This window comes from Lathyrus oleraceus, chromosome 3 (assembly GCF_024323335.1).
Source record: "Lathyrus oleraceus cultivar Zhongwan6 chromosome 3, CAAS_Psat_ZW6_1.0, whole genome shotgun sequence".
NCBI lineage: Eukaryota > Viridiplantae > Streptophyta > Magnoliopsida > Fabales > Fabaceae > Lathyrus > Lathyrus oleraceus.
The window spans coordinates 495732883-495759903 of NC_066581.1; the positions used below are offsets into that span (position 1 = coordinate 495732883).

Sequence of the window (27021 nt, forward strand, 5' to 3'; positions counted from 1 at the left end):
TTTGGAATTTAATTAAAAGCATAAAATAAAATGAACAAAGTAAGGTCAAACTTCAAATTCAATTCAAATCAACTTGGATAAGTCCAATTGAATTATCATAAGTCTAACATGGTCAAACAAAGTTTGACAAATTTTCTCAACATTTTTTGAAAACAGAAACTATTTTAAAACAATTAAAAATCAAGAAAAATAACACAAACGAACTAAAATCTCAAATCAATTAAGAAATTGATGAGAATATTTTTCATAGACTTATCATGATCCATATGTGTTAAGAAAATATTTTTGGAATTTTTGGATATCAAAAAGTATTTAAAATGAATTAAAAACTATTAAAAACAAAATAATTCACAAAAAATATTAAATGGAATCACAAAAATAATTAAAAATCAGATTATGAAACTAGATTTTAAAAGAAAAATTTTGCAATTGGTCTCATATTTTTGTGATTCCAAATAAAAGAGTTATGAATTTTTGAAAATAAATGGAATAAAAGAAAATAAAACAGAAATTAGAAAAATATGGAAAATCAGGGAGCGCACGATCCATTTCATTAAATGACGTGGACAACATCAAAGGCTCAGAGGCGCGCTTCCATCATGTTCTCAAGTCCAACGCATAACACAATGTATTTAAAAAAAGTCAAATAAAACAAAGGTTGAGATTAGATCGTGCACATGAGATCCAATGGCCATGGAGGTATCCACGTGGGGACGGTGGTGGAAACCACCATCTTCTCCGGTGAGCCAACTGATTCCGGCCACCAGTTGCAGGTTTTCAAACCTCAACCAAAATACATGTGCCTTATACCAAAATGAAGCTGGGGTGATGTACATCATCCCTGTAACCTTGGATTTCTCTCAAGATCTCTATGGAATGAGAAATCTGAGCTTGAATTTCCAGGTGTTCAAACTGAAATGTTCTAAAACACAAAATCAAATCCACCATTGGCTTGCCTCTCACACGAGGACTTCAGAAAACCAAATGAACACAAGCAAATCACATTATATGAAGAGATATAGATCAAAACAGTTTGAGCATAAACCTTTGAAGTGCAGCTTTAAACAGCACGATCTGCCCCAATTCTTGCTTCCAACTTGATCAGGAGATGATGATGATGATAGGCTTAGGAATTAGAAACTGAAGATCAACCAAGGAAGTTGAAATTCAAGTTTGAATTTGAGAAAACAAAATCAGAATTCCTCTAGTGTGGTTGGGTTTAAATTTCTGCAGAGCTTCAGGTTGAATCCAGGGTGTAAATTGAATGAGGCAAGGCTCTTATTTATAGCTGAGATCCAAGCAATGATGTGCCAAACTCGTGTGCATGAAGCTTTGGGTCCTCCAAGCATGGGCCTGTACAGGCGTATGTGAGGCCCAAAAGCTGATGGAAATGAATGCTGAGCTCATACCAAATGGAAATGGACGCGCAATTTGAATGGCAATTGCTTGTGCATGAAGATTCAATGTGAATTCCATAATTGGGCATAAATATTCCCCTCTTCGAAAGTCACTCATGGAAATCCAAACATAGGCATGTGAGTAATGGTTGGAAAGGTCTTGACATAAGAAACAAAAGCTATGTTGGATAAAAATCCATTTGGAGTTTGGAAATTTACGAAAACTGGTCATGAAGTTTGATGTACAAAACATGCCTTTGAAAATTTTGCCAAAAGTGGCTAACTTCAAGCCCTTCTGTTTCAAAGGTTCAAGCCTTAAATGGAAAAACCTCCAACATAAAAATTGTATATCTTTTCAAGATGATTAATTTGGACTTAATTTTTTCATCATTTGGATTTTTTATGAGAAAGTTATGGGCACTTGAAGTTGGACTTTTTCAAGATTCAATGGCTTTGGTCCAAAGTGACCTATAATGTTTTGTATTATCACATGTGTTTATTTTAGGATTATGAAATTTTGTCCAACATAAAATTTTAATTAGAAATATCAAGATTTCTAATGCAATTGGTCCCACCTCAAAATCATAAAAAATGAAGGAGTTAGTCCTTGGGAAGTTGACCCAAAATTAGGGTTTCAGTCAAAATGACCTATAATGTTTTGAAATGAATGGTGACCTTCCAAGTTTCAAATAAATTTTTGATGTACATTAAAGTTGTTCATATGGTTCTTAAGAACATGTTTTCTCTCATGGTCATCTTCATTTGACAAACACATCAAAAGTTAGGTCTCAGTGGATCTCAAATTAGTCAGATGACTTGACTGGTCAACTTCTCAAGTCCAAACTTCAAATATTGATGAATGAATGATTGAGGATACTCACATAGGCTCATATATGCATAAAATGATGAATGAAAGAACTTAACTTGATTTAATTTGATCATAGGTTGAGGTTGCTTCATGAGCAAGGCACAATCAATGCACAGTTGAATTAGGGTTTCCTTGGGAAACAATCCTCAAGCCCTTTGGTTTATCTTGATCAAATTGACAAATTGAGATACTTGGGAGACATATATGATGATTTATAACTTTGGGAACCATTGTCATGCTTTCTTTCATCTTCATCTGGTCCCTTCATTGAGCATAGGAGCCTCCTAGGAGCAAGGGCACACATGATTGCTTAAGCTTCAAAATAAAAGAAGTTAGTGACATATTTTTGTGCATTTGAATAGTAAACAAAATAAGAAAAGCAATAATATACAATTCAAGCATGCTTGGTGGTATCAAACCAACTCACACAAGTCCCAACCCAAGGGTTAAGAAGCCACACATGCTATGATCCTTGAGGCAATGCAATGAGCAATGATATGATGCCATGAGGGATCTTAGGGTCAAAATTAGGGTCTTACAGATGTTATTCACAATATAAAGCCTCCAGAACTCTAGGTAATATTCTGAGATTATCTTGCCTTCTGACTCTGAAACTTGAAGCTTTCTAAAGTAAAGAAGTTTTCATGAATCAGAAAGGTTCTGATCATAAGCAATCTTATCGATTTATCTTCCTGACTCTGAATAGTTGTTGCATTTAATGGTTATCTTGTCGTTTGATTTTGTATGGTTCTTAGTGGACACAGTTGTCCCACTTTCTAAGCATGCGTGATTAAAGTGTGAAACATTGGGTTTAACAATTCTTGGAATTAGGTCTAAACCTTTACACTTCCCCCTACGTCTGGACACAACTTTTGTCATCATTGCTAAAATTGTCTATTTAAACTCACATTTTCACACTATGCGCACATTTATCCTACACTTTCAAGCTTTTTCAAACCTCAAACTCTCTCTCAACTATTCTTCATCTTCATCCTCTTTCACTCAAATGGCTGAACAACAATCTTCAATGGCTCAATAATCTTCAAAGACTGCAGAACAACAACTTCACACTAAAGGCACTGTACTAGAAGGGATTCTTGAACTTACTTTCCACACTCCAGTAAATGAACTCACAGTGCTCTGTGAAACGATCATGGATTTCATAAACCAGAAGGAGAATGGTTTTGATTTCACAGAAACCTTGAATATTCAAGGATGTAACACATTTTTTGAGAGACTCATAGGTCCAGTTTATCATGTGCTAGTCAAACAATTCTGGGTTCATGGAACTGCGGAAAGAGCAACAAGTAATTCCTATGTCATGAATAGGAAAATTGTCATCACTGGAAAGTCCATTGCACACCTCATTGGGCATGATGGTAAACGTAAAAGAGTTCACAGTGCAACCATCACAGCTAAGAGGGACGATGGTATCTCTCTAGTAATCTTCAAAATAGGTACAAACTTTACTGATGAAAAGGGTCCCAGTGCCAAGGACTTAACCAACAATTTGAGGGTTTGGTTCAAGATTATTTTAGGGTGTATCAATCACAGACCAAGTACCAATAGTTCTTACTACATCAACACTCGTCAAAAGATTATGTTGTTACTTCTGGAGAAAGGAGTCAAGCTGGTATTGCCATTGCTTTTGTTCAAAGAATCCAGAACTGGTGGATCCCCCAAAAAAGCCAGAAGTAGATTCACACCTAATGGCAGGTTAATCTCAGACATTCTAGTGGAAAGTGGAGTGGTAGATGACCTTCTGGTCAGTGGGCTGACAGAAGAGCTAGTAAAGGATGTTGGGAAAGTGTTTTGGGGGAAGAACCTGAAAAGTATGGGTCTCATATCAAAAATTTGAAGACTAGAAATCGTTATGACCAAGGATGATATCTGTGGTACTAGAAATCTAATAGACGACTATCCCATCTTTACCAAAGTGGATTCTCCACAGGTTCTGATGGCGTATCTGGAAAGCTCTCTCAAGTATGGCATCAATCCATTGGTGGATCCCTTTAATCTTCCAGAAACCTACCCAGATGTCCATGGTAAAAGGAAAAGGGAATTCAAAGGTGAAGGATCCTCTAGAGCTCAGAAGAAGAAAAAGGTTGATATCTTTCAAGATTAAGATGAGGTGCCTCTAAGTGAGCGCCAGAAGGCTATGATCCTGAAGGATACATCTGGGGTTGTTCAACCCTTAAGAGCTTCTGGTAAGTTTCCCGTTGTCTCTTCTGATTATGTTTTTGTTCCATCTATAATCTTACCACCTACACCATCATCTCAACCTAACGTTTCTGAACCACTTCCATTACCCACACCAGATATAACTCCACCTATTTTAACACATGTTATCAATATACCACCACCACAATCTACTCAAACCATAGCAACATCTATCACAGAAACTTTTATAGTTTCTGTTCCTATTTTAGAACAACCATTGATACCACCTCCATCATCTACTCCACAATTACAAACTACACCCATTTCACCACCATTAATTGTTTCTGCTCCCCAACCAACTAATCCAAATGTTACACCACCTAGAATATCTTCTGCAATGAGTGTCTCTAACAGACATGTTTCTGAAGGAACTCCTGAAGAAATGTTCGACTATGAACTAGAAATCACCTCACCAGAATCGCCCCCCCCCCCTTCATTCTACCCTCTCATCCCTCCGTCTTTGGTCCTGCCTTTGACGAGTCCAGAATCAATCTCACCATTAAATATCCTAAAATCCAAACACCATCCTCTTCTGACCTTGGTAAGATTCTAATGGAGTTTGATTCAGAATCTAAGAAGCGTTTGGAGAAAGCAATGATTGTTAGTCATTCTTCTTCAAACCTTGTTGCTAGCAATTCAGTAAGGGAAGCTTATACAAGTTGAATGAATTCTGAAGTCTCTAAGATGAAGGATCTTGGGTATACCTTAGCAGAAAGCAAATTTCTTCCTAGGTTCGTGCAATTAATGGAATTATGTAAGCTGAGGAATTCTCAACTTTGTCTTCCTGCACCAGATGTTAAAGAGGTCTCTATAAAACCTATGGTAGAAGAAGAAGAAGAAGCTCCAATAACATAATATGCTCAGATCATTGAGTGTGCTACTCCTGAACCTAATGACGATACAATGGAAGAAGCTCCAAAATAGATCGTAGTCTCTGAAGCTTTTGCATCTCAGTCTATTCCAGTTTCTCTTATAAGAACCATTGAGCAGATTAAGGCTGATAATGCTAAGGTCAATGAGCGTCTGGATAAGCAAGATCTGATGTTTCAGCTGATTCTGTCAAGACTTCCTCCTCCTCCTCCACCTCCTACTCAGAACCCCTAGAATTTTTTTTCCTTAACTTTTTCACATTTATTTTCTTTTGTTTTTTAAATTGTACTCTGCACTTCCTTTTTGGCATGTTTTCAATCAATGAAGTTATTTTGTTTCTCATAATTTACTTTGTCTTTTTATTCTTTTTGATTGATGACAAACGAGGAGAAAATATAAAATTCTATAGGGGAAGAATTAAGAGTTTATTTTGATATCTAAATTCCTAAGTAAAAAACCCAAACATTGTTTTAATGTTTCTGTTAACAAATACTTCGACAAACATTTGTTAAGTATTTTTGTAGGGTTATCTCTCAAGAATCATAATGACTATTAAAGAATTAGAATGATTCAGAAGTTTCTGAAGAAGTGTTTTTAAAGAAGTTTCTAAAGAAAGCTCTTATCAAAAGGATGATGTTATCAACCAGTGTTTTCGAAAACATCAATCAAATTCTGAAGTTAAATCAGACTCTGACAGATTACTTCTAAAGGTAAATTAGGAAAGTGTTCTTTAATCCCGAGCTTATCTTTATAGGACTATACATCTCAGGGGGAGGTTTATGCTTTTGTAAGATGTATCCTTCTATGATTACCCTATACAAAATTGTTAATAAAAATACATGTTTTGTCATCATCAAAAAGGAGGAGATTGTTAGAACAAGATTTGGTTTTGCATCTACATCTTGAGTTTTGATGATAAAAATATTGTATTTGTTTGAGAACAATTTTGGTACCCTAATGGTTTGTTATTGTGTAGCTTTAACAAATAATTATGATTCTAATCACATGATGTGTAACATCATCAGTTTCTGAATTTTGCATTCTAAATCCATTTCTGCGTTGCAATTAGAAGTTTTGAAAGATGTCAATATTCTTGTTGCAATGTTCTTTATGCTTCTGCATTATCTCAACCATTAGAAGCTTATGAGGAGACTATGTATTGCTATTGCAAATGTTCTCTCAGTTGTTTTGCTTCTAGACGTGACTCTGATCAACAAGCTTCTGAAGAATGGCAAACTTCTGAAGTTGTGCTATGCAGCTGAAGATTCTGAAGATCTCAAGTCAAACAATTGAAGTTATCAAGGTTCTGACTGAGGTGTACGATGACTCTGAAGATTCTGAAGACATTGAAGAACTCAAGCCAGACTACTGATGCTGTCAAGGTTCTGACCCAAGGTTCTGAAGTTTCTGAACCCAACTCTCTACTTATTCACTTCATGCTTCAATCATCTTTTATTAGAAGCCAATGAATCTGAAGATAAGATCAAATGGAAACGTGATCAAATAGTACATAGTATAAATCAAACAACCTTTCCACTATCTGATTTTGTGGGCAAGGACTGTACTATTCATCACACCTATCATTGAATATGTGGGAGAAAGGACGGTACATGGTATCATTCCTTTCTCATCCAACAATGGACAACCGCTCAAGGAGCTTTCCCTATTTTCCTCTCCAACGGTCACATGCTCATACTATTTAGCATGCATTGCAGACTTGAAGAAGATGTTGATCTACACAAGTATTTTGACAACTTAATTTTCTGTGTGAAAAGCTATAATATTTTATACACAGTGTTCTTTAAGTATTTATTTTTCATTTGTGTAAATCTTCTTTTGAAGAAGCATCTTGTTGTTGGTGTAAGCCCTAGAGGCCAATACTTTTGGTACTTGTATCGAATTATTTATTGATAATAAAAAGGCTTTTTCTTTATCATGTTTGTTTAATAAAGTCCCTGCAATAGATAGTTCATTTAATGTATCAAGTGTGACTTAATCATGAGAGCACATTAAACATAAGGACACTATTCTTAAAGTATCCGTAGTCGAGCTTTATTGTGAAGTGGGATAACATTAAAGCATGGAGACTATTATGTTTATAGACTGATGATCACATCTCATGGATCATGGATAAGGAGTTATCAAGTCTCAAACATAGTGTAAGACCCCAATTTTGTCCCTAAGATCCCTCATGGCATCATAACATTGCATTTGCATAGCCTCAAGGATCATAAGCATCTTGGTTCCCCTTACCTTTGGGTGGGACCTCTTGTGAGTGGTTTGAGATCACCAAGCATGTTTGAATTGTATATCATTGCTTTTCTTGTTTTGTTTACTAACCAAAAGCACAAAGATATGTCACTAACATCTTTTGTTTGTAGCTTGAGCAATCACAAGGTCCAAAGCTTCAAGGAGATCATTGGTACAAAGATATGGCCAAGAGGAGATGAAAGAAAGCATGTTAATGGTTCCCAAAGCTCTCATCCATCAAATATGCCTCCCTAGCATCTCAATTCATCATTTTGATCAAAGCTAGTCAAAGGGTTTGAGGTTTGTTCCCCAAAGAAACCCTAATTCATCTGTGCACCACAATGCCTTGCTCTTGAAGCAACCTCAGCCCATGGTCAAACACAATCAATGGAAGTTCTTTAATTCTTCATTTCATGCATATTTGAACTTATTTGAGTATCCTCAATCATCAATTCATCAAGATATGAGTTGTAGACTTGAGAAGTTGATTAGTTACTTCATCTGACTATTTTGAAATGCATTGAGACCTAACTTTTTATGTGTCGGTCAAATGGAGATGATCCCAAAAGAAAAAATGTTCTTAAGGACAATATTAACAACTTTCATGTTCATAAAAAATTGATTTGAATCTTGGAAGGGCATCTTCCATTCCAAGACACTATAGGTCATTTTGACTGAAACCCTAATTTTGGGTCAACTTCCCAAGGACATAACTCATTCATTTTTTATTTTTTTAAGGTGGGATCAAATGAATTGGAAATATTAAGATGTCTACTTCAAATGTTATGTTGAAAAAAATTTCAAAATATCAAAGTAAATACATGTGATAATGCAAGACATTATAGGTCACTTTGGACCAAATGCATTGAAAGGCAAAAAAGTCCAACTTCAAGTGCCCATAACTCTTTCATCCAAAATCCAAATGATGAAAACGTTAAGTCCATTTTGATTGTCTTGAAACGATATACAACTTTTATGTTGGAGGTTTTTCCATTTGGGGCTTGCATCATCAAAACCAAAAGGCTTGAACATTGGCCAAATTTAGAAACTTTGCCTTTACATGTTTTGCACCTTGCACTTTAAACTCAAATTTCACCAATTTCCACACTTCAAATGGATTTTTGCCCAACATAACAATTGTTCCTTACATCAAAACCTTTCCAACCATTACTCACATGATCATGTTTTGATTTGGCAAATGGTATTTTCGAAGAGGAGATGTTTTTAGTTCAATTATGCATAACACTTCAAAATTCCATGCACAAGCAATTACCATTCAGATTACACGTCCATTTCACTTTGGTATGATTTCAGATTGCATTTGACATTGATTTTGTGCCTTTTGCATGATCATGCAAGCCCATGCAATGAATGTCCAATTTCATGCACACGGCTTTGATCACACTCTCCTTGCCATTCCCTCTATAAATAGAAGCCTTACTCCATTCAAAAATCATCCATGAATCAACCTGAAATGCTGCTGAACTGAAAACCCAACCTCTCACCAAAGAAGCTATTTCACTTTTCTTCAAATTTTTCAGATCTAAAATTCAACTACATCTGGTTGAATCTTTGGATCTAAAGCTTCTAGACCTTCATCCTTTACTCCATTGATCTTCTGTTTTGCCAAAGGAAGCAAGGAAGCAAGCTCAAATCTCCAGAATCCAAGGTTGTTCTTCAACTGGTTTTTTCTTCGAAACTCATCACCTATTGATCTATTTGCTTGGATTTTGTGTTGGCTGAAGTCCTCTCAATAGAGGCACCATTACTGTGCATTTAATTTTTGAAATCCATCAAGTTCTCATGAACATCACAGAATTTCCATCTCTGATTTCTCTCAATATAGAGATCTAGAGTGGAATTGAGTGATATAGGGGTGATGTACAGCATCTCAGCTTTCCAATGATGTATGGATCGTGTATTTTGGTTAAGCTTTTGAAACCTGCAAATGTCACCGGAATCTTCATGCTCACGGAGAAGAAGGTGGCTCCGGTGGTTGTCCCTTTGCCAGAATGATTGTGAGCCACACAATGCATTTTCCAGATTTGATCCTAGCGCTCCAATGTTATGACTTTTATTTAGTATCCATGTGGCTCATTTGACTGGAGTGTTTGGTACGCGCACATGCCATAGCCATTTGATGATCCAGCTCAATTAATGAGCTTAGATCAAACGCGTGTGGATTTTCCATATTTTCCAATTTTTGATTTTATTTTCTTTATTTCCATTTATTTCAAAAATTCATATCTCTTTTATTATTGGTCCAAAAAATATGGGACCAATTGCATTCTTCTCCAAATAATTTCTAGTTCATTTTAATATTTTTTGTGAATTTTTTATTTGGTCATTTGATATTTTTTGTGAATTTTCTCTTTTCTGGTTATTTTTAATTCATTTTAAGTAGTTTTTGATATCAAAAAATACAAAAATATTTTCCTAACCTATTTGAATGATGATGGATCTATGAAAAATATTCTCATCAATTTTTTAATTGATTTGAGATTTATTTGAGATTTTAGTTCAATTAGGTTATTTTTATTCATTTTTAATTGATTAGAAATAGTTTCTGACTTTTAAAAATGCTGAAATTTTTTGTCAAACTTTGTTTGCCCTTGTTGAACTTGGGATAAATCACTTGGACCTTTCAAGGTTGGTTTGAAGTGATTTTGAAGTTTGACCTTTCTTTTATTTTTAATTCAAGTTTATTTTAATATTAAAAATGCCAAAAATATTTTGTTTATTGTTTAACCTCCAATCTTCATCTCATTTCTGATTTCTCATTGTTTGACCTTGACCTTCAATGTCATTTGGTCAATACACATGGATTGGTACATCTTTTATTTCACCTAATGCATTTTAATCTTTCCATTCTTCATCTCCTTTTTTTTCTTCTTCTTTTTCTTTTGATCAAAGAGTTGAAGGTTGATAAGTTGGCATTGATTAAGGAGACTTAATCTTCTTTGATTCAAATCTAATTCATCTTGATCAATTGATCAAGTGAATGGATTTGCATTAAGGATAGGTTGTTTCCTAAATCATGCAAAAGACTTAAACGAATACAAGATCAATTTTCTTCTTCTTTTTGGCATGGCAAGTTGTTGGAACCTGGTTCATTAATCAAGACCTCTAACTTGTGTTGTTGCCTACATTATTATTGACCGGCCTCAGATAGTTATGACTTCTACATAAGTCCAATTACGATTGCTTAACATAGCGCTAAATTTGCCTTATGGCACACTAACTACTAACACTAATCATTAACAATTAACATTTACTTTTTGCTCTTTACTTTTATGCAATTTACTATTCTTGCACATGATATCCATTTGTTTTTCCTTTTGCTCACTTGAGCACATGTTTATGTTAATGCAATTTGTCTTTTGCTCACTTGAACACATAATTGTGTATATACTATTGTGCTTGTGTTTTGTTTTGATTGTTGTGAACCAAATGCAAAGAATTGGAGAAAATGGACTTAGACTTTAGGACTTTCCCTATGCAAATTTGGAGTCAAAGAGCAACTAGGCATTGGGCCTTTAGAGTGCTATAAAAAGTCAAAGAGCAACTAGGCATTGAGCCTTTAGAATGCTTAAGCTTGAAGATGAACATTGAAAGGTCCATATTCTAAACTCCCTCTTGTCCATTCTTTGATTGTATTATAGAACCTTTTGATGTGTGTTTTCTTTGTGCTAGGAGTTCCCACTTGAGCTTAATTGAGGAACCATTACCATGAGCTTCTAAGAGAGAGAGATCCAAGATGCATTGAGGAGTCTTTCCAAGAGTTCATTTGATTGTTGACTGCTTGAGTTTATACTTTGTGTGATTGCTTATTCCAAAGGATGGGAGCTACTTGGATCATCAATATGATCTCAAGAAAGGAACTCTATTGTGGTTTTATTTCTCTTCCCTCACTTTTTTGCATTGCTTAGGACTTTAGCCCTTCTCCTTCTTCTTCTTCTCTCCATTCTAACCCAAGCCAAAAATTTTGTGCAAACATTTAACTCTTGTTTTCAACATTAAAAACCTAAGCCTTATGCTTTTGATTTTTAAACTTTCTTTTCATAATACTTATTTTGAATTGAAATTTTAAGTCCACTTTGACCATTTTGTATATACTTCTAATTGGTAAATATGACCCATTCAAATGTCTTTTTGTGTTTTCAATGGCTACTTTCTAATCAAAACTTTTTTCGTAACCTTTAGTTATTAGGTTTGAGTTATCTTTGTGGAGATATAATACTCACCTATATCCTTAGTGATGGACAATGAGTCTTCCATGCTTATTATAGGGTTAACCCCTCACTAGCATGTTGAAGCTATCCTCACATGGTGGATTTGTGGTTTTAGGTTGAGTTTTCTCTCTTTGATAACAAAAGACCTTAAGGCTTTTGGACCAATCAATTCACCAACTCATTTTTGAGATTTTTACCCCGAACTACGAGGTTTTGATCCTAATCTTTTTTAAGATGGTACGTAGGCAATGGGTTTATCCATCCAAACACAAAATGTAAATAAACTTGTATATTCTCTTCTCATCCCCTCAATCATGTTTTCACAAACAAGTTTTCACAAAACAACAACCTTTATAACGAGTGTGAAAAGGGCTCCCTAGGAGTACCTAGGATGTTTTGGGTGCCTAACACCTTCCCATTGCATAACCAACCCCCTTACCCATATCTCTGACTCTCTTTTACTAGTTTTTGATCCGATAAAACTATTAGGTTTTTGTTCGCTTTCTAACCATTCCTTTGGATAAATAAAAGTGCGGTGGCGACTCGACTTGTATGATTTACCTTGGATTTAGCCAATATCTCTAATGGTAACGAATACCCCGCTACAGAAAAGTGGCGACTCTGCTGGGGACTCATTTGCCTAGTGGGTTTTGCCTACTTTTCACATTTGTTGTATTGTATTGTATTGTTTTGTGACATATTTTTTTTGTGCAATTTTGGATTACTGTATTGCATGTAATGATTGAATTGCTTGAATATTAATTCCTTGTATGCTTGGTGATCTTTGTGAGATGAGTTCTATACCCGGACTCGAGTGCACTTAGGATAGGAGAATGGCATAGTCTTGTTGACTTGTGTGGAGTTATTCCTTAGCAAGTTGACTTGCAAGTCCATTCACTTGGTGGAGGTCATGTTGTGGTTAGACATTACTCTTTCCAATATAGACCTTAGAAGCCAAGGACCTTAGTTTACCAAGCCCATCTTGGCCTATTCTTAGGATGTAGTGCGAAAGTCGTTCAAATGTAAGATTTGATACGATTGTCACGCGATACTACACTCATAAGAGTCTCTCTTTAGAATATTCTTGGAATACGAGTAGTCGTTTATCCGATAATATCCGAAAGATGGGATGATGACTATGGGAACCTCTTGTAGAACATGTTTGGCAGGTTTAAACCCTAGTACACTCCCTTTGGGTGGTCCTTAACCGAGACTCCATGCTCATGACTCGCAACAAACCCTTGATTCGTGGTTGATTCGTTCATGTATCTTTAATATCAATGGAACTTGGGTGTTGATAAGGTGTAAACCATAATCCACCAAAATGGATGATTGATATTAAGCATAACATGATCCATCCCATGAATTTTGTTTGGTGTGCTTCGTTTGATCCTTGAGTGTGATTGTTGCATTCATGCATTCATGCACCCATTTGCATCCATATCATCAATAATGAAGAAAATTTTCAAGGAACTTAAGAGATCTATTTGCAAATTTTTAGACATGGAAAGACAAAGAAGGAATACAAAGAAGTACAGTTTCAAACAACCAGATTTGAAAGAGTTAAGGAATCTGACATCCTATGTATTAGATCCTTTGGGTTTCAAGGCAAGTTTTGGGAAGCTTCTTCCTCTTTTGACTACTCAGGTGGATGAAGGACTGATGAGTGTATTGGTGCCGTTTTATGATCCCTTATACCGTTGCTTCACGTTTCCGGATTTCCAGCTTTTGCCTACACTTGAGGAGTATGCCTACCTTGTGGGTATACCGATTCTAGACCAGATGCCGTTCAGTGGCTTGGAGAGTATTCCTACTTCTCAAGAGATAGCTGACATATTGCATATAGACGAATCTCTAGTTGGTGCTCATATGACTACCAAAGGTGGAATTCAAGGTCTCCCTTCTGAGTTCCTTATTGCTCAAGCTACTGTGTATGGGAAGGCCATGAGTGAGGACGCCTTTGAGGCCATATTTGTACTTCTCATCTATGGGTTAGTGTTGTTCCCCAACATCGACAAGTTTGTGGATGTGAATGCTATTAGGATCTTCTCTACTCTTAATCCAGTTCCGACTCTGTTGGGTGACACTTATTTTTCTTTGCATATGAGGAATGCAAAGGGTGGTGGTGCCATTGTGTGTTGTTTGCCTCTGTTGTATAAGTGGTTTATTTCTCACTTACCGCAGACGATCTCCTTCAAGGAGAACAAGGGATGTCTACAGTGGTCCACGAGACTTATGTCTCTCACTAATGATGATATCTCTTGGTATAACCGTGTGTATGATGGTGTGCAGATTATCGACTCTTGTGGCGAATTCTCCAATGTACCTCTTCTTGGTACATGTGGTGGGATTAACTACAACCCTGTTTTGGCACGTCGTCGGCTTGGGTTGCCCCTAAAGGATAAACCTAATAACATTCTGTTAGAGGGTGTGTTCTTTCAGGAGGGTAAAGATCCCCAAAACTTGAAGGGCAGAATGGTCCGCGCTTGGCGCAAGATCCATAGGAAAGGAAGAAAGGAGTTGGGTCCTAAGAATTGTGTTGCTATGGAGCCTTACACTGCTTGGGTTAGGAAGAGAGTGTCTGAGTATCTCATGCCTTACGAGTATCCAAGACCTACATCTTTGGTTATGGCTGGGCCTTCAACCCTCCCTGACCAAGGAGTAGAGGAGTTGAGAGAAGAAGACCGATCACGTGCTTGGATCCGTGAAAGAGAAGAGTTGCTTCAGCAGATCAAGGAGAAGGATGCTTTGATAGAGTTCCTTGAACATTAGGTTATTGATGATCTTGATGATGCATGGACTTCTCTACTTCCTCAGTCTTCCAAGTTTTGGAAGAGGAAGTACGATCGACTCGCCAAGGAGAAGGCAGATATGGAGGCAGCTTACGAGAGGGAGGTGAAGAGGCTTCGTGCATCTTATCTTCCTGTATCCCGAGCTTTAGATGATTGTTTCTAGGGATCCATAGGATGATTATTTTCCTTTTCTCTTGTATATGGTTACCAATGCTGTACTTCTTTGGTGTAAAATATTTCCCAGATATTATGTTTCCATATAAAAGTGTTTAATAGTTCCAAAATTTGCAAATAGAACCCTAAAGTTCCTTTGAAATAAAAGAAAAATCATGTGCACAAGCATTGCATGCATCATGTGCATAAGCAGGTTTTGTTCCCGGCTTCTTGTCCTGTGGTCTAACTCTGTGTTCTTCATTTATTTTGAAGACAAGCTGACTCACCGGTACTACACCAGAGCCAACATTTCAAGACTGATGGATCATTTGGAACAAGAAAACCGCGAGCTGAAAGAGGAAGTGGCCAAACTAAGTGCCTTGATGGAGTCATTCATGGCTGCCCAGAGCCAGTCTTCTCCGACACCTTCAACTCCTCCCCAGAGGACCGTCATCTCTGAGATTGTCTCCTCGACTGTGCCTGCAGCCAGCGTACACTTTGCTCCAACGGCCATACCAGCCGGATTCCCGTGGGGGATGCCTCCCAATTTCATGCCCGAGGGTCCTGCTCCCACCTTTGCTTCTATGACGGCATCTAGCCCGGTCCTTGTTGTTCCTCCTCCTGTCGTGCATACTCTGCCCAGAGTAGACGACACCATCTATCATTCTGAGCCGTCTGAGGGCCCAGATGTCTATGAGAAGATGGACGCTATAAACGATCAATTTCTTGAGCTTCGCAAGGAATTGAAAACTCTCAGAGGAAAGGATCTTTTCGGCAAGTCTGCTGCCGAACTCTGCTTGGTTCCTAATGTGAAGATCCCTGTGAAATTCAAGGTCCCTGACTTTGAAAAATACAAGGGAAATACTTGCCCTCTCAGCCACCTGGTCATGTATGCTAGGAAAATGTCGACTCAGACTGACAATGACCAACTGCTCATCCATTACTTTCAGGACAGTTTATCCGGTGCTGCCCTGCGTTGGTACATGGGTTTAGACAGTGCGAACATCCGATCCTTCAACGATCTTGGCGAGGCTTTCGTCAAGCAATACAAGTACAATGTGGATATGGCTCCCGATAGGGATCAATTGAGGGTCATGTCCCAGAAGGACAAGGAAACATTCAAAGAATACGCCCAGAGGTGGCGAGAAGTAGCAGCACAGATCGTGCCTCCGCTAGAAGAGAAAGAGATGACTAAGATCTTTTTGAAGACCTTGAGTTCTTTTTATTATGAGCGGATGATTGCTAGCGCTCCTTCTGACTTCACCGAGATGGTGAATATGGGGATGCATCTAGAAGAAGGGGTTAGATAAGGACGTCTGACAAGAGAAGAAGGCTCTTCTGCCAAATGTTATGGGGCGTTTGCAAAAAAGAAAGAAGGAGAGGCACATGTTGTGACTTCTCATATGAAACCAAGAAGACCCTCTGTGAGGAGGAAGACCGTGCGTCCCGCCGGTAACCAGCACCAGGTGGCTCATATAGCACCTGTCTTCAGAGATAATCAGCAGTACCAGCAACATAACAACAAGCAGCAACATCCGCAATATCAACATCAACAGCACCGTCCGCAACAGCAGGCCTACCAGCCTCAAAACAGTAATCAAACCAGCACGAGTTACGAGAGGAAAAGGGTCACCTTCGATCCTATTCTGATGACGTATGCAGAGTTATATCCCTCTTTGATAGAGAGGAAGTTGATTACACCGCGGGATCCACCGACTATACCTACTAACCCCCAGTGGTGGTATAAGCCCGAATTACACTGTGTTTACCATTCCGGTGCTCCCGACCACGACGTGGAGAACTGCTACCCTTTGAAGACCAAAGTTCAAGACCTTGTGAGGTGTGGCATTCTGTGTTTTGAGGACGTAGGTCCTAACGTGAAGAAGAACCCATTGCCCGAGCATGGGAAGTCTGTCAACATGGTCCAGGGCTGCCCTGGCAAGTACAAAGTCAAATATGTCAGTCATATTCGACAATCTCTGGTCAAGATGCATCGTTTGCTATGTGATTATAGTCATTATGAGCATGACCATGATAGATGCCGAGTTTGTTCTGTCATCAAAGAGGTTGTCGCCAGGTGCGCAAAGATGTTCAAGAAATGCTGGATGAAGAGGTTATTGAGATCCTTCAAAACAGAAATGTTGACGAAGACGCTGATGAGGTCAACGTAATTTCTCCAGTATTCCGGATCCCCGAGCCTATTATCATCAAGTATGATGGTAGCAAGCAGAAGGTTTCTCCCGCATTAACCATCAAGCCAGCCGGACCAGTACCGTACTCTTCTGAAAAAACGGTCCCCTACCGCTACAATGCTGTCGCAGTAGAAAATGGGAAAGAGGTGTCCTTGCCATCCTCATCTGTTGTTAACATTGCCGATGTTAGTGGTTTGACCCGTAGTGGTCGTGTATTTTCAGCACCTTCAAAGCCTCAAGCTAATACTGATTCTGTTGAACGCTCGATTGGGAATGCTGTGAGCTCTCCGAATCCGGCACTTGTTGTTAAGCCCTCCTCTACATTGAAAACTCTTGCTTCTGTTGGCCCGAGTGGCAATATGAAAGAAGACTGCGATGAGATGCTAAAGCTCATCAAGAGGAGCGAGTACAATGTTGTAGACCAGCTTCTACAAACGCCATCCAAAATATCTGTGTTATCATTGCTTTTGAATTCAGAACCACACCGAGAAGCTCTGCAGAAGGTGTTGGATGTGGCATATGTGGATCACGATATCACGATAGAACAATTCGATAGCATTGTTGCGAACGTTACTGCTTGTAACAACTTGAGTTTTTGTGACTCTGATCTTCCCGAGGAGGGAAGAGACCACAACTTGGCATTACATATATCTATGGGTTGCAAAGACGACGCCATGTCCAATGTGCTGGTGGACACTGGGTCATCATTGAATGTATTGCCAAAATCCACTCTCTCGAAGCTGTCATATCAAGGGCCTCCCATGAGGCAGAGTGGAGTAGTTGTGAAGGCTTTCGATGGGTCTCGCAAAACTGTGATTGGGGAAGTTGATCTCCCAATCAAGATCGGACCAAGTGATTTCCAGATTATCTTCCAGGTTATGGACATTCACCCATCGTATAGTTGTCTCCTAGGTAGACCATGGATTCACGAGGCAGGCGCCGTGACATCCACCCTACACCAGAAACTGAAATTTGTGAAGAATAAGAAGCTGGTGGTAGTAGGGGGAGAAAAGGCTCTCCTGGTTAGCCATTTGTCTTCCTTCTCATATATAGATGCTGAGGATGAAGTTGGAACCCCTTTCCAAGCTTTATCCATTGTTGAACCTATTGAGAAGAGAACTCCTTCATTTGCTTCCTACAAAGATGCAAAGTTGGCCATTGAGCGTGGTGCAACCGCTGGATTAGGGAAAATGATTGAGCTAGAAGACAACAAATCCCGGGCTGGCATAGGTTATTCATCTGGGATTTCCAATACACAAGGGTTGTTCAAGAGTGGAGGGTTCATCCACACCAGTCAAGGCGAGGAGGCTGCTGCCATCTTGGAAGAAGACGAAGAGGATTCTGGCAACTTCGTCATCCCTGGGGGAATCTGCAATAATTGGGTCGCTGTGGATATTCCGACAGTTACCCTTAAGTCAAAGTAATGTTCATTGTGTTTGAAAACCCTCCTCCCATGCCAAAAGGATGAGTGATGACATTGTTGGCGCATAAATACAATGATACTTTCATTCAATAGATTCATGTTAAATGTTTGTTTTTCCAATTATTTTCCCTTTTCGCTTTTTGCATGAAATTGGTGATCACATAAAACCCTAAAAATAGAATAAAATCAATCTTTTCATCTGCATAATGATTTGCCTTGTTTGAATTCTAAAGCTTTTCATATCCAAAATCATTATGCAGGTTGATCAAACCCATTGAACATAATGACCCAACACCATCTCCCAACTTTGAATTCCCTGTATTTGAGGCAGAAGAAGATGATGTTGAAGAGATTCCTGACGAGATTACCCGTCTACTTGAGCATGAAGAGAAGATCATTCAGCCGCATCTTGAGAATCTGGAAACAGTCAACTTGGGGTCTAAGGTTTGTGTGCGAGAAGTGAAGATTGGGGCACTCCTGGAAGAGTCTGTTAAGAAGGGGTTGATTGAATTGCTACGAGAATATGTTGATGTCTTTGCCTGGTCATATGAAGACATGTCTGGTCAAGATACAGATATTGTGCAACATTTCCTACCTTTGAAACCTGAGTGCGTGCCTGTGAAGCAGAAGCTCAGAAGAACTCATCCTGATATGGCAGTGAAGATCAAAGAGGAAGTTCAGAAGCAAATTGATGCGAGGTTTCTGGTGACTTCTACATATCCTCAATGGGTGGCCAATATTGTGCCCGTACCTAAGAAAGATGGAAAAGTCCGGATGTGTGTGGACTATAGAGACTTGAATAAAGCTAGTCCGAAAGATGATTTCCCTCTACGACACATTGATATGTTGGTAGACAATACAGCTAAATTCAATGTCTTCTCATTTATGGATGGATTTTCCGGATATAATTAGATTAAGATGGCACCCGAGGATATGGAGAAGACAACATTCATCACACCTTGGGGAACATTTTGTTATCGAGTGATGCCCTTCGGTTTGAAGAACGCCGGAGCCACGTATCAACGAGCTATGACTACTTTGTTCCATGACATGATGCATAAAGAGATCGAGGTGTATGTTGACGATATGATTGCGAAGTCAAGAACGGAAGTTGAACATGTAGAGCACTTGTTGAAGCTTTTTCAGCGTTTGAGGAAGTATAAGCTCCGTCTGAATCCCAACAAGTGTACATTTGGAGTCCGTTCCGGCAAGTTACTGGGCTTTATTGTTAGTGAAAGAGGTATTGAGGTTGATCCTACAAAGGTCAAAGCAATACAAGAGATGCCTGCGCCCAAAACTGAGAAGCAAGTCCGAGGTTTTCTTGGCCGTTTGAATTATATTTCCAGATTCATATCCCACATGACTGCCACATGTGTACCGATATTCAAGCTCCTCCGGAAAGATCAGTCCCATGATTGGATCGAGGATTGCCAGAAAGCTTTTGACATTATTAAAGAGTATCTGTCTGAGCCTCCGATCCTGTCTCCGCCCGTGGAAGGAAGACCATTGATTATGTATCTGGCTGTTCTTGAAGACTCAATGGGTTGTGTCCTCGGTCAGCAAGACGAATCTGGAAAGAAAGAATGTGCTATTTACTACTTGAGCAAGAAGTTCACCGATTGTGAGTCTCGATATTCAATGCTTGAGAAGACATGATGTGCTTTGGCTTGGGCTGCTAAGCGCTTACGCCAGTATATGTTGAACCATACGACTTGGTTGATATCCAGAATGGATCCAATCAAGTATATCTTCGAGAAGCCTGCTTTAACTGGGAGGATTGCCCGTTGGCAGATGTTGTTATCCGAGTATGATATTGAGTATCGAGCTCAGAAAGCTATTAAAGGTAGTATCTTGGCTGACCACTTGGCACATCAACCAATTGAAGATTATCAGTCAGTTCAGTACGACTTCCCAGATGAGGAGATTCTGTATTTGAAAGTGAAAGATTGCGATGAGCCTACACTCGACGAAGGGCCAGAGCCTGGTTCTAGATGGAGTATGGTGTTTGATGGCGCTGTAAATCAATATGGAAATGGTATTGGGGCAGTGATTATTACTCCTCAGGGCACACATATTCCTTTTACTGCAAGGCTAACTTTCAAATGCACGAATAATATGGCTGAGTATGAGGCCTGTATTATGGATTGGAGGAATGCATCGATCTAAGGATCAAGCATCTCGATGTATATGGTGATTCGGCCCTCGTTGTTAATCAGATTAAGGGAGAATGGGAAACGAATCAGCCTGGTCTCATTCCATATAGGGATTATGCGAGGAGGATTTCAACATTCTTTACTAAAGTTGACTTCCATCATATTCCTCGAGATGAGAATCGGATGGCAGACGCTCTTGCTACGCTTGCTTCGATGATTGTGGTTAAACTTTGGAATGAAGTCCCCAATATCACTATGATGCGCTTGGACAGACCAGCTCATGTGTTTGCAGTAGAAGAGGTAAAAGATGATAGGCCATGGTATTTTGATATCAAGTGTTTCCTTCAGAACCAGATTTACCCACCTGGGGCGTCTGTGAAAGATAGGAAGACTTTGAGGAGATTGTCAGGTAGTTTCTACCTCAATGGCGATGTGCTTTATAAAAGGAATTTTGACATGGTGCTGCTCAGATGCGTGGATAGACACGAAGCAGACCTGTTAATGACTGAGGTCCATGAGGGGTCATTTGGTACTCATTCCAATGGACATGCCATGGCTAGAAAGATGTTGAGAGCAGGCTACTATTGGCTGACAATGGAGTCTGACTGCTGCAAATATGTGAAGAAATGCCATAAGTGTCAGATTTATGCGGATAAGATTCATATCCCCCCGACACTTTTGAATGTGATTTCATCACCATGGCCTTTCTCCATGTGGGGAATTGACATGATTGGCATGATAAATCCAAAAGCGTCCAATGGACACAGATTCATTCTCGTAGCAATTGATTACTTCACCAAGTGGGTTGAAGCGGCATCATTGCAAATGTGACTAGGCAGGTGGTCGTGAAGTTTATCAAGAATCAACTCATATGTCATTATGGTGTGCCCGATAAGATCATTACTGATAATGGATCTAACTTGAACAACAAGATGATGAAAGAACTGTGTAGTGAGTTCAAGATTGCGCATCACAACTCTTCTCCCTATAGAGCCAAGATGAACGGGGCTGTTGAAGCTGCTAATAAGAATATCAAGAAGATTATCCAGAAGATGGTTGTCACATACAAAGATTGGCATGAGATGTTGCCATTTGCTTTGCATGGATATCGTACATCTGTTCGCACTTCAACAGGGGCAACCCCCTTCTCTCTTGTTTATGGCATGGAGGTTGTACTCCCAGTAGAGGTGGAGATCCCATCAATGAGAGTCTTGATGGAAGCCAAGTTGACTGATGCTGAATGGGTTCAGAGTCGTTATGACCAACTGAATTTGATAGAAGAAAAGAGACTGACTGCCATGTGCCATGGTCAATTATATCAGCAAAGGGTGAAGAAAGCTTTTGATAAGAAGGTCAAGCCCCGTGTGTTCCGAGAAGGTGACCTTGTGCTCAAGAAAGTTTTGTCTTTCGTGCCCGATTCCAGGGGCAAGTGGACTTCAAATTACGAAGGTCCATATGTTGTTAAGAGAGCCTTTTCAGGCGGTGCTTTGATACTTACAACTATGGATGGGGAGGATTTCACTCGTCCTGTAAATTCAGATGCAGTCAAGAAATACTTCGCCTAAAAATAAAAAAACAGAACAACTCGCTAAGTTGAATACCCGAAAGGGCGGCTTAGGAAAAAATGAGCGTCTCGGTGGATTGAAAACCCGAAAGGGTGGTCCAGGCAAAAGTTAGAGACATAAAAAATATATGTATCCCGCTAGATTGAGTACCTCATCCTGGGGCAATCTAGGCAAAAATTAGGGATTTGGCAAGTAACTGCATCCCGACAAGACTTTGTTCTATGACTGTCATCCGTCAGAGATTCTTGCTCATTCGTCATCAGCGGAAGCTTCAAATACATCGGATTCAGAATTGGTGGAGAAATGGTCATTATGTTCAATGTAGCCCTTTTCCAATATATATCACCAATTTCAAACTTGTAAAGATCTATGGAGTCTTTCCATTTGCAGACTACCATCCCATCAAATAAATTTGAGCCTTTTATCCAATTATTTGCACTCTTATTTGTTTCTATTCAACAAATGTTTTGCATGTTTTAATTGAGAAAATATCATTGTTTTGAATAATCGAATTTTTCATAACTTGTTTTTAAACAAAGTGAACATTCACGATGACGAAAGGATACTTAGGAGATCTTTAGTGCTCTCCCAAGGATGGTATGATCCCCAATAGGGTAAGACATTTGTTCATATTCCTGGCATGTTTGTATCCTCTTCCTGCCGGAGCCTTTTGGTTTCTTCTACCAAGCAGGATGTTGGTAGGATATTCACCACTTTTCCCTTCAGCAGAGTAGCAACCTTTCCTCCTCAGCAGATGTGATCTCTTTGGTAGTACGGTATTTGGTGGTGACCTTGGAAGCTTCCTGTTTGGTGGTTGATCCCCAGAATCCCTTCACCTCCTCGGATAGATTCCCTAGTGGAGTTGCTTATGTTGCGGATTTTATCTATGCAATAACTCCTACCCCCAGCTGGAATGACTGATGTTTGTTCCCCTGCGGAGATCTTCACTTCCTGGTATCACTTGCCCTCATCAGATTTGGATACTCTCCGGTGAACCTGGCTTTCTCTCTTGAGATGTAGTACCGGATGTTTGTGTCCTTTGGAGCTGTTTGTGTTAGAAATGTCTGTTTGTCAGCATTCATCATACATAAACCATGCATGTGTGCATATAGTTTTCAAACATTCAGATATTCATGATTGCATTCTTTGCCATATATCTTTGTTTGTTATCCCTGCTAGTGGGTAATACATTTCCCAAGCAGATGTCGGTGTCTGATCTCCCCATGTAGAGTCAACCCCTTAAGCAGAAAGTGTTTATCTTTCCTTCCATATTCCCCACCGAGTTATATCCTCGTGGATGATGGTTGTTTCTGTTCCTTCCCAACATATATTGGGATGGGTTTCCCTATTGAGTTATATCCTCACTAGGACGAGTTTTGATTCAGCTTGCCTCTTTAGTTTGATCCTAGATTGGCTTTTTGTGACTGTTTCCTGCACTCCCCTGTGGTGTAGATGAATAGTTGCTCAGTAACCAGTAATTATCCATCTTTGCCCCGGCAGAGTCTGTGGTTTTCTACCTTTATACCGGTAGTTGTAAACCCTATTTCATCCCCTTGTAGAGTTAAACTTTCGTTCATCCTAATTGATGACGGTTACTCCTCTGTGGTTTTCTACCCAGTATTCGGTAGATGTAATCCCCTCCTTGACGGTTATCTTCATCCAATATTCGGTGTTGATATCCCCTCATTTTCTCGGATAATTGCTCTAATTAAGCAGTTTATCCCCAGCAGTCATCTTTCATATACCGGTTGACGATAATGTTTGTTGCTCCCCTTGAATGGTCATCATTATATACCTAGTTTCGGTATCCCGATGCCTTTCTCTGTCGGTAGATTTGTCCTTTATTAACCCAGTAACCGGTTGTGGATAATCTTCTATACGAGTATATTATCTACGTTCTGACGGTAATAGATAATATATCTCATGCACTCTTTGGTCGAAGCCTTTTGTTCTTCCCCAGTTGAGTAAGATTTGTATCCCTTTTTGGAATCGAACGTCCATCCCATAATCGAGTTTGCTTTTAGCCTTTATTTGGATGATGAGTGTTTTGGGAATTTTCCCCAATTCACGCTTTGGTTGGTCACCTATTATATGCCCAATAACCGGCATCTCTGGTGTTCCCTCCTTCTGCTCCCTATTATGACTTTTTGTCCCTTGTGGAGTCAGATTTTCCTGAGTTGAAATACACCTTTTAGGTCTTCCTCAGATGATTTGGTTGATTGATATCTCTCACCCTTATACCGGTCTTAGATATTCATTCTCCCGGAGCATGTTTTCCCCTCACCCTTATGCCGATGGAATTACGTGATCTCTTTTTGAGCTTATTACCCGGTAACCGGTGTAAGACCCCAATTTTGTCCCTAAGATCCCTCATGGCATCATATCATAGCATTGCATAAGCCTCAAGGATCATTGGACACCTTACTTCCTTCCCTGTGGGTGGGATCTTTCTTGAGAGTGGTTCTTGATTACCAAGCATTGCTTGCATTTGTATATCATTGCTTTTCTTTTAATCACTAACCAAAAATGTACAAAAATATGTCATTAACCTTTGTTACTTGCAGCTTAAGCAGTCAACAGGTCAAGGCATTCAAGTGAATTCTTTGTGCAAGAGATAAGGGTTCCATTGAGATATGGATCATGTGATCATTATTTTGAGCTTATGTGAGCTAGAGGTTCATTTTGGAGCAAATTCCCCAGGTGGTTGAAGCTCAAGTTCATCAGAACATTTTCAGGTCATCTAAGGGCCTATGCCAGTAAACTAAAAGTCAACTGAGGGCTTTGAGTGTGAGAATTGAATTTCTTCATCCCATTCATGTTCCAACAATGCTTATTCATCATGTCAAACCTTTATCTTGAAGAATTTTAAGTCAGTACAAAAGTTTCCAAAAATGGAAAGTGACCTATAATTTCAAGTTTCCAAAAATGGAAAGTTTTTGGACCAACTTCAACTCAACTTTCCAACATCAAATAAGCTTCAAATGGATTTTTGTCCAACATGAAAGTTGAAGATCTCTCTCTCCCATTTCCAAAAAGTCCAAGATCATGAGCATCTAATGAAGGGTTAAGGAGATATGATCCAATCATTTTCAAGTGTGCATGGAACTTCAAAAGGCCATAACTTTTGACTCATAACTCCAATTTGAGTGCCTCTTCTTGCATTTTGCTTGTCATGACATATATTTTCCAAATCATTCATTACATTGCATGAAATCTCAACATATGATCATTTGTTCTTTCATGCCCATTTTGGAGGGAAAATGACAAATTTGAAATTGGTGCATTGTATGAATAAAATACCATTGCCATTGTGTTCATTGGAAGTTTTTAAGTGAATTACTCATGCACATGTTACTGTTCACGTCCAAATGCTCCATGCACCTCACAATTTCCATTTTTTGTCACACACCTTATTTTTGCTAATTTCAATTAACCATTGCTAATTACATTTTTCAGCATGATTAAGAGACCATATAAATACCAAATCATAACAGAATTGTGGAGTTTTTTGCTCATTCTAGATCCAAATTCTTCTTCCCTCCAAAATTTTCTTCAATTTGAAACTTCAATTTCTTCCACATAGCACCTTGATTTCATTGCATATTCTTGTTCTCTGATCCTCATTTAGTGCAGATCAAGCTTTGGTTTGAAGGATTCGAGTGGAAATTAAGCATATGAAGCTCAAGAACATGGCAATGGAAACTGATTTTTGAGCTAGATCCAAGCCTCTCCAAGCTTCAATTCATTCATAAAGCTTCAAGACATCACCTCAGGAGTTGATCTGGACACTTGCAAGGCATTGAATTCACTGTTTCATTGATCTGCTCTTCAAGAGGTAAAAATTCGATCCTCTTAATTCTTGTTACTGTTGCACCACCGTCTTCATGAAGAAGACGGTGGAAACCTCCTTGCCTGGCCGAGCGCTCCGCCGTCTGCATTTAACTGAGATGCTAGGGTTTTTGTCCTAGTCATGCACCACATGTGCTGCCTTTTGGCCTTTCTATTGGCCTAGATTTCTTTGACCAATCCACATATGCATTGACTGGTGACTGGACGTGCCAACACATTAATGAAACTACAGCGTTTCATCCATTCCCTCGCTTCGATTCCCACTGGTTGCATTTCTGGATTTTTGTTTACTTCAGCGCCTCATTTGAATTGCTACATGGTTCGGTTCTGCCTGGCAACATTTTTCAAATTAATCACATCTTTTCCTTTCCCTCCAATTTCATCATGTGCATTTGTTCATTTATTTCAAACATTTTATCCAACTTTAAAAAATCATATCAAATTGAAAATGACTCCAATTAATTCCCAATTTTTTGCTACATGATCATGTGTTTGTCTATTATTTTATGATGTGATTTTCTGATTTTTATCATTTCTAGATTTTTGATTGTGGACTGTTGATTGAACATGTATGCAAATGTGACATTGATTTATTCTTTCTAGTGTGAAATGCTCAATAATGATCCAATTGCCATGAAATTTTGTATGATGATTCCCAATATGTTTCTTGATGTTTGAGACTTGATTGTGTATTTTTCTCATTTTTCATTTCTGTTTTAGACACATAAACTTTTGGTGTGACAATGTGTGTCACACAATTTGATGTCATACTTGTGCATTTTCATTTCTAGGTCAAATAAACTCTGTTGATTCTAATTTTTGGCATGATGATTGTGTTGGACATGTTGTGTGATCATAAAAATTTCCAGAATTGTTTGAGTCATTTCTGTTATAATATGGAATTTTGATGCTTAATGTCCAATTGTGTGCTTTGAAATTGCCTTTGTCTTCTCTTGCTCACTACATGACTTTTCTTGATGATATTAATTTGGTCCTTTTTAGGACATGTTCTTACTTGATTAAATGTGATTCATGTTGAATTTTAGCTTCTGTTTTG

At 38.8% G+C, this 27021-nt stretch overlaps 1 protein-coding gene across 1 annotated transcript; it reads left to right on the top strand.

The window, feature by feature from the left end:
• Positions 1 to 4423: 4423 nt before the first annotated feature.
• Positions 4424 to 5038, top strand: LOC127131819 (proline-rich receptor-like protein kinase PERK2). The gene has a single exon (XM_051060718.1). The coding sequence runs from the start codon at positions 4424 to 4426 to the stop codon at positions 5036 to 5038; it is 615 nt and encodes a 204-aa protein (XP_050916675.1).
• Positions 5039 to 27021: the final 21983 nt, after the last annotated feature.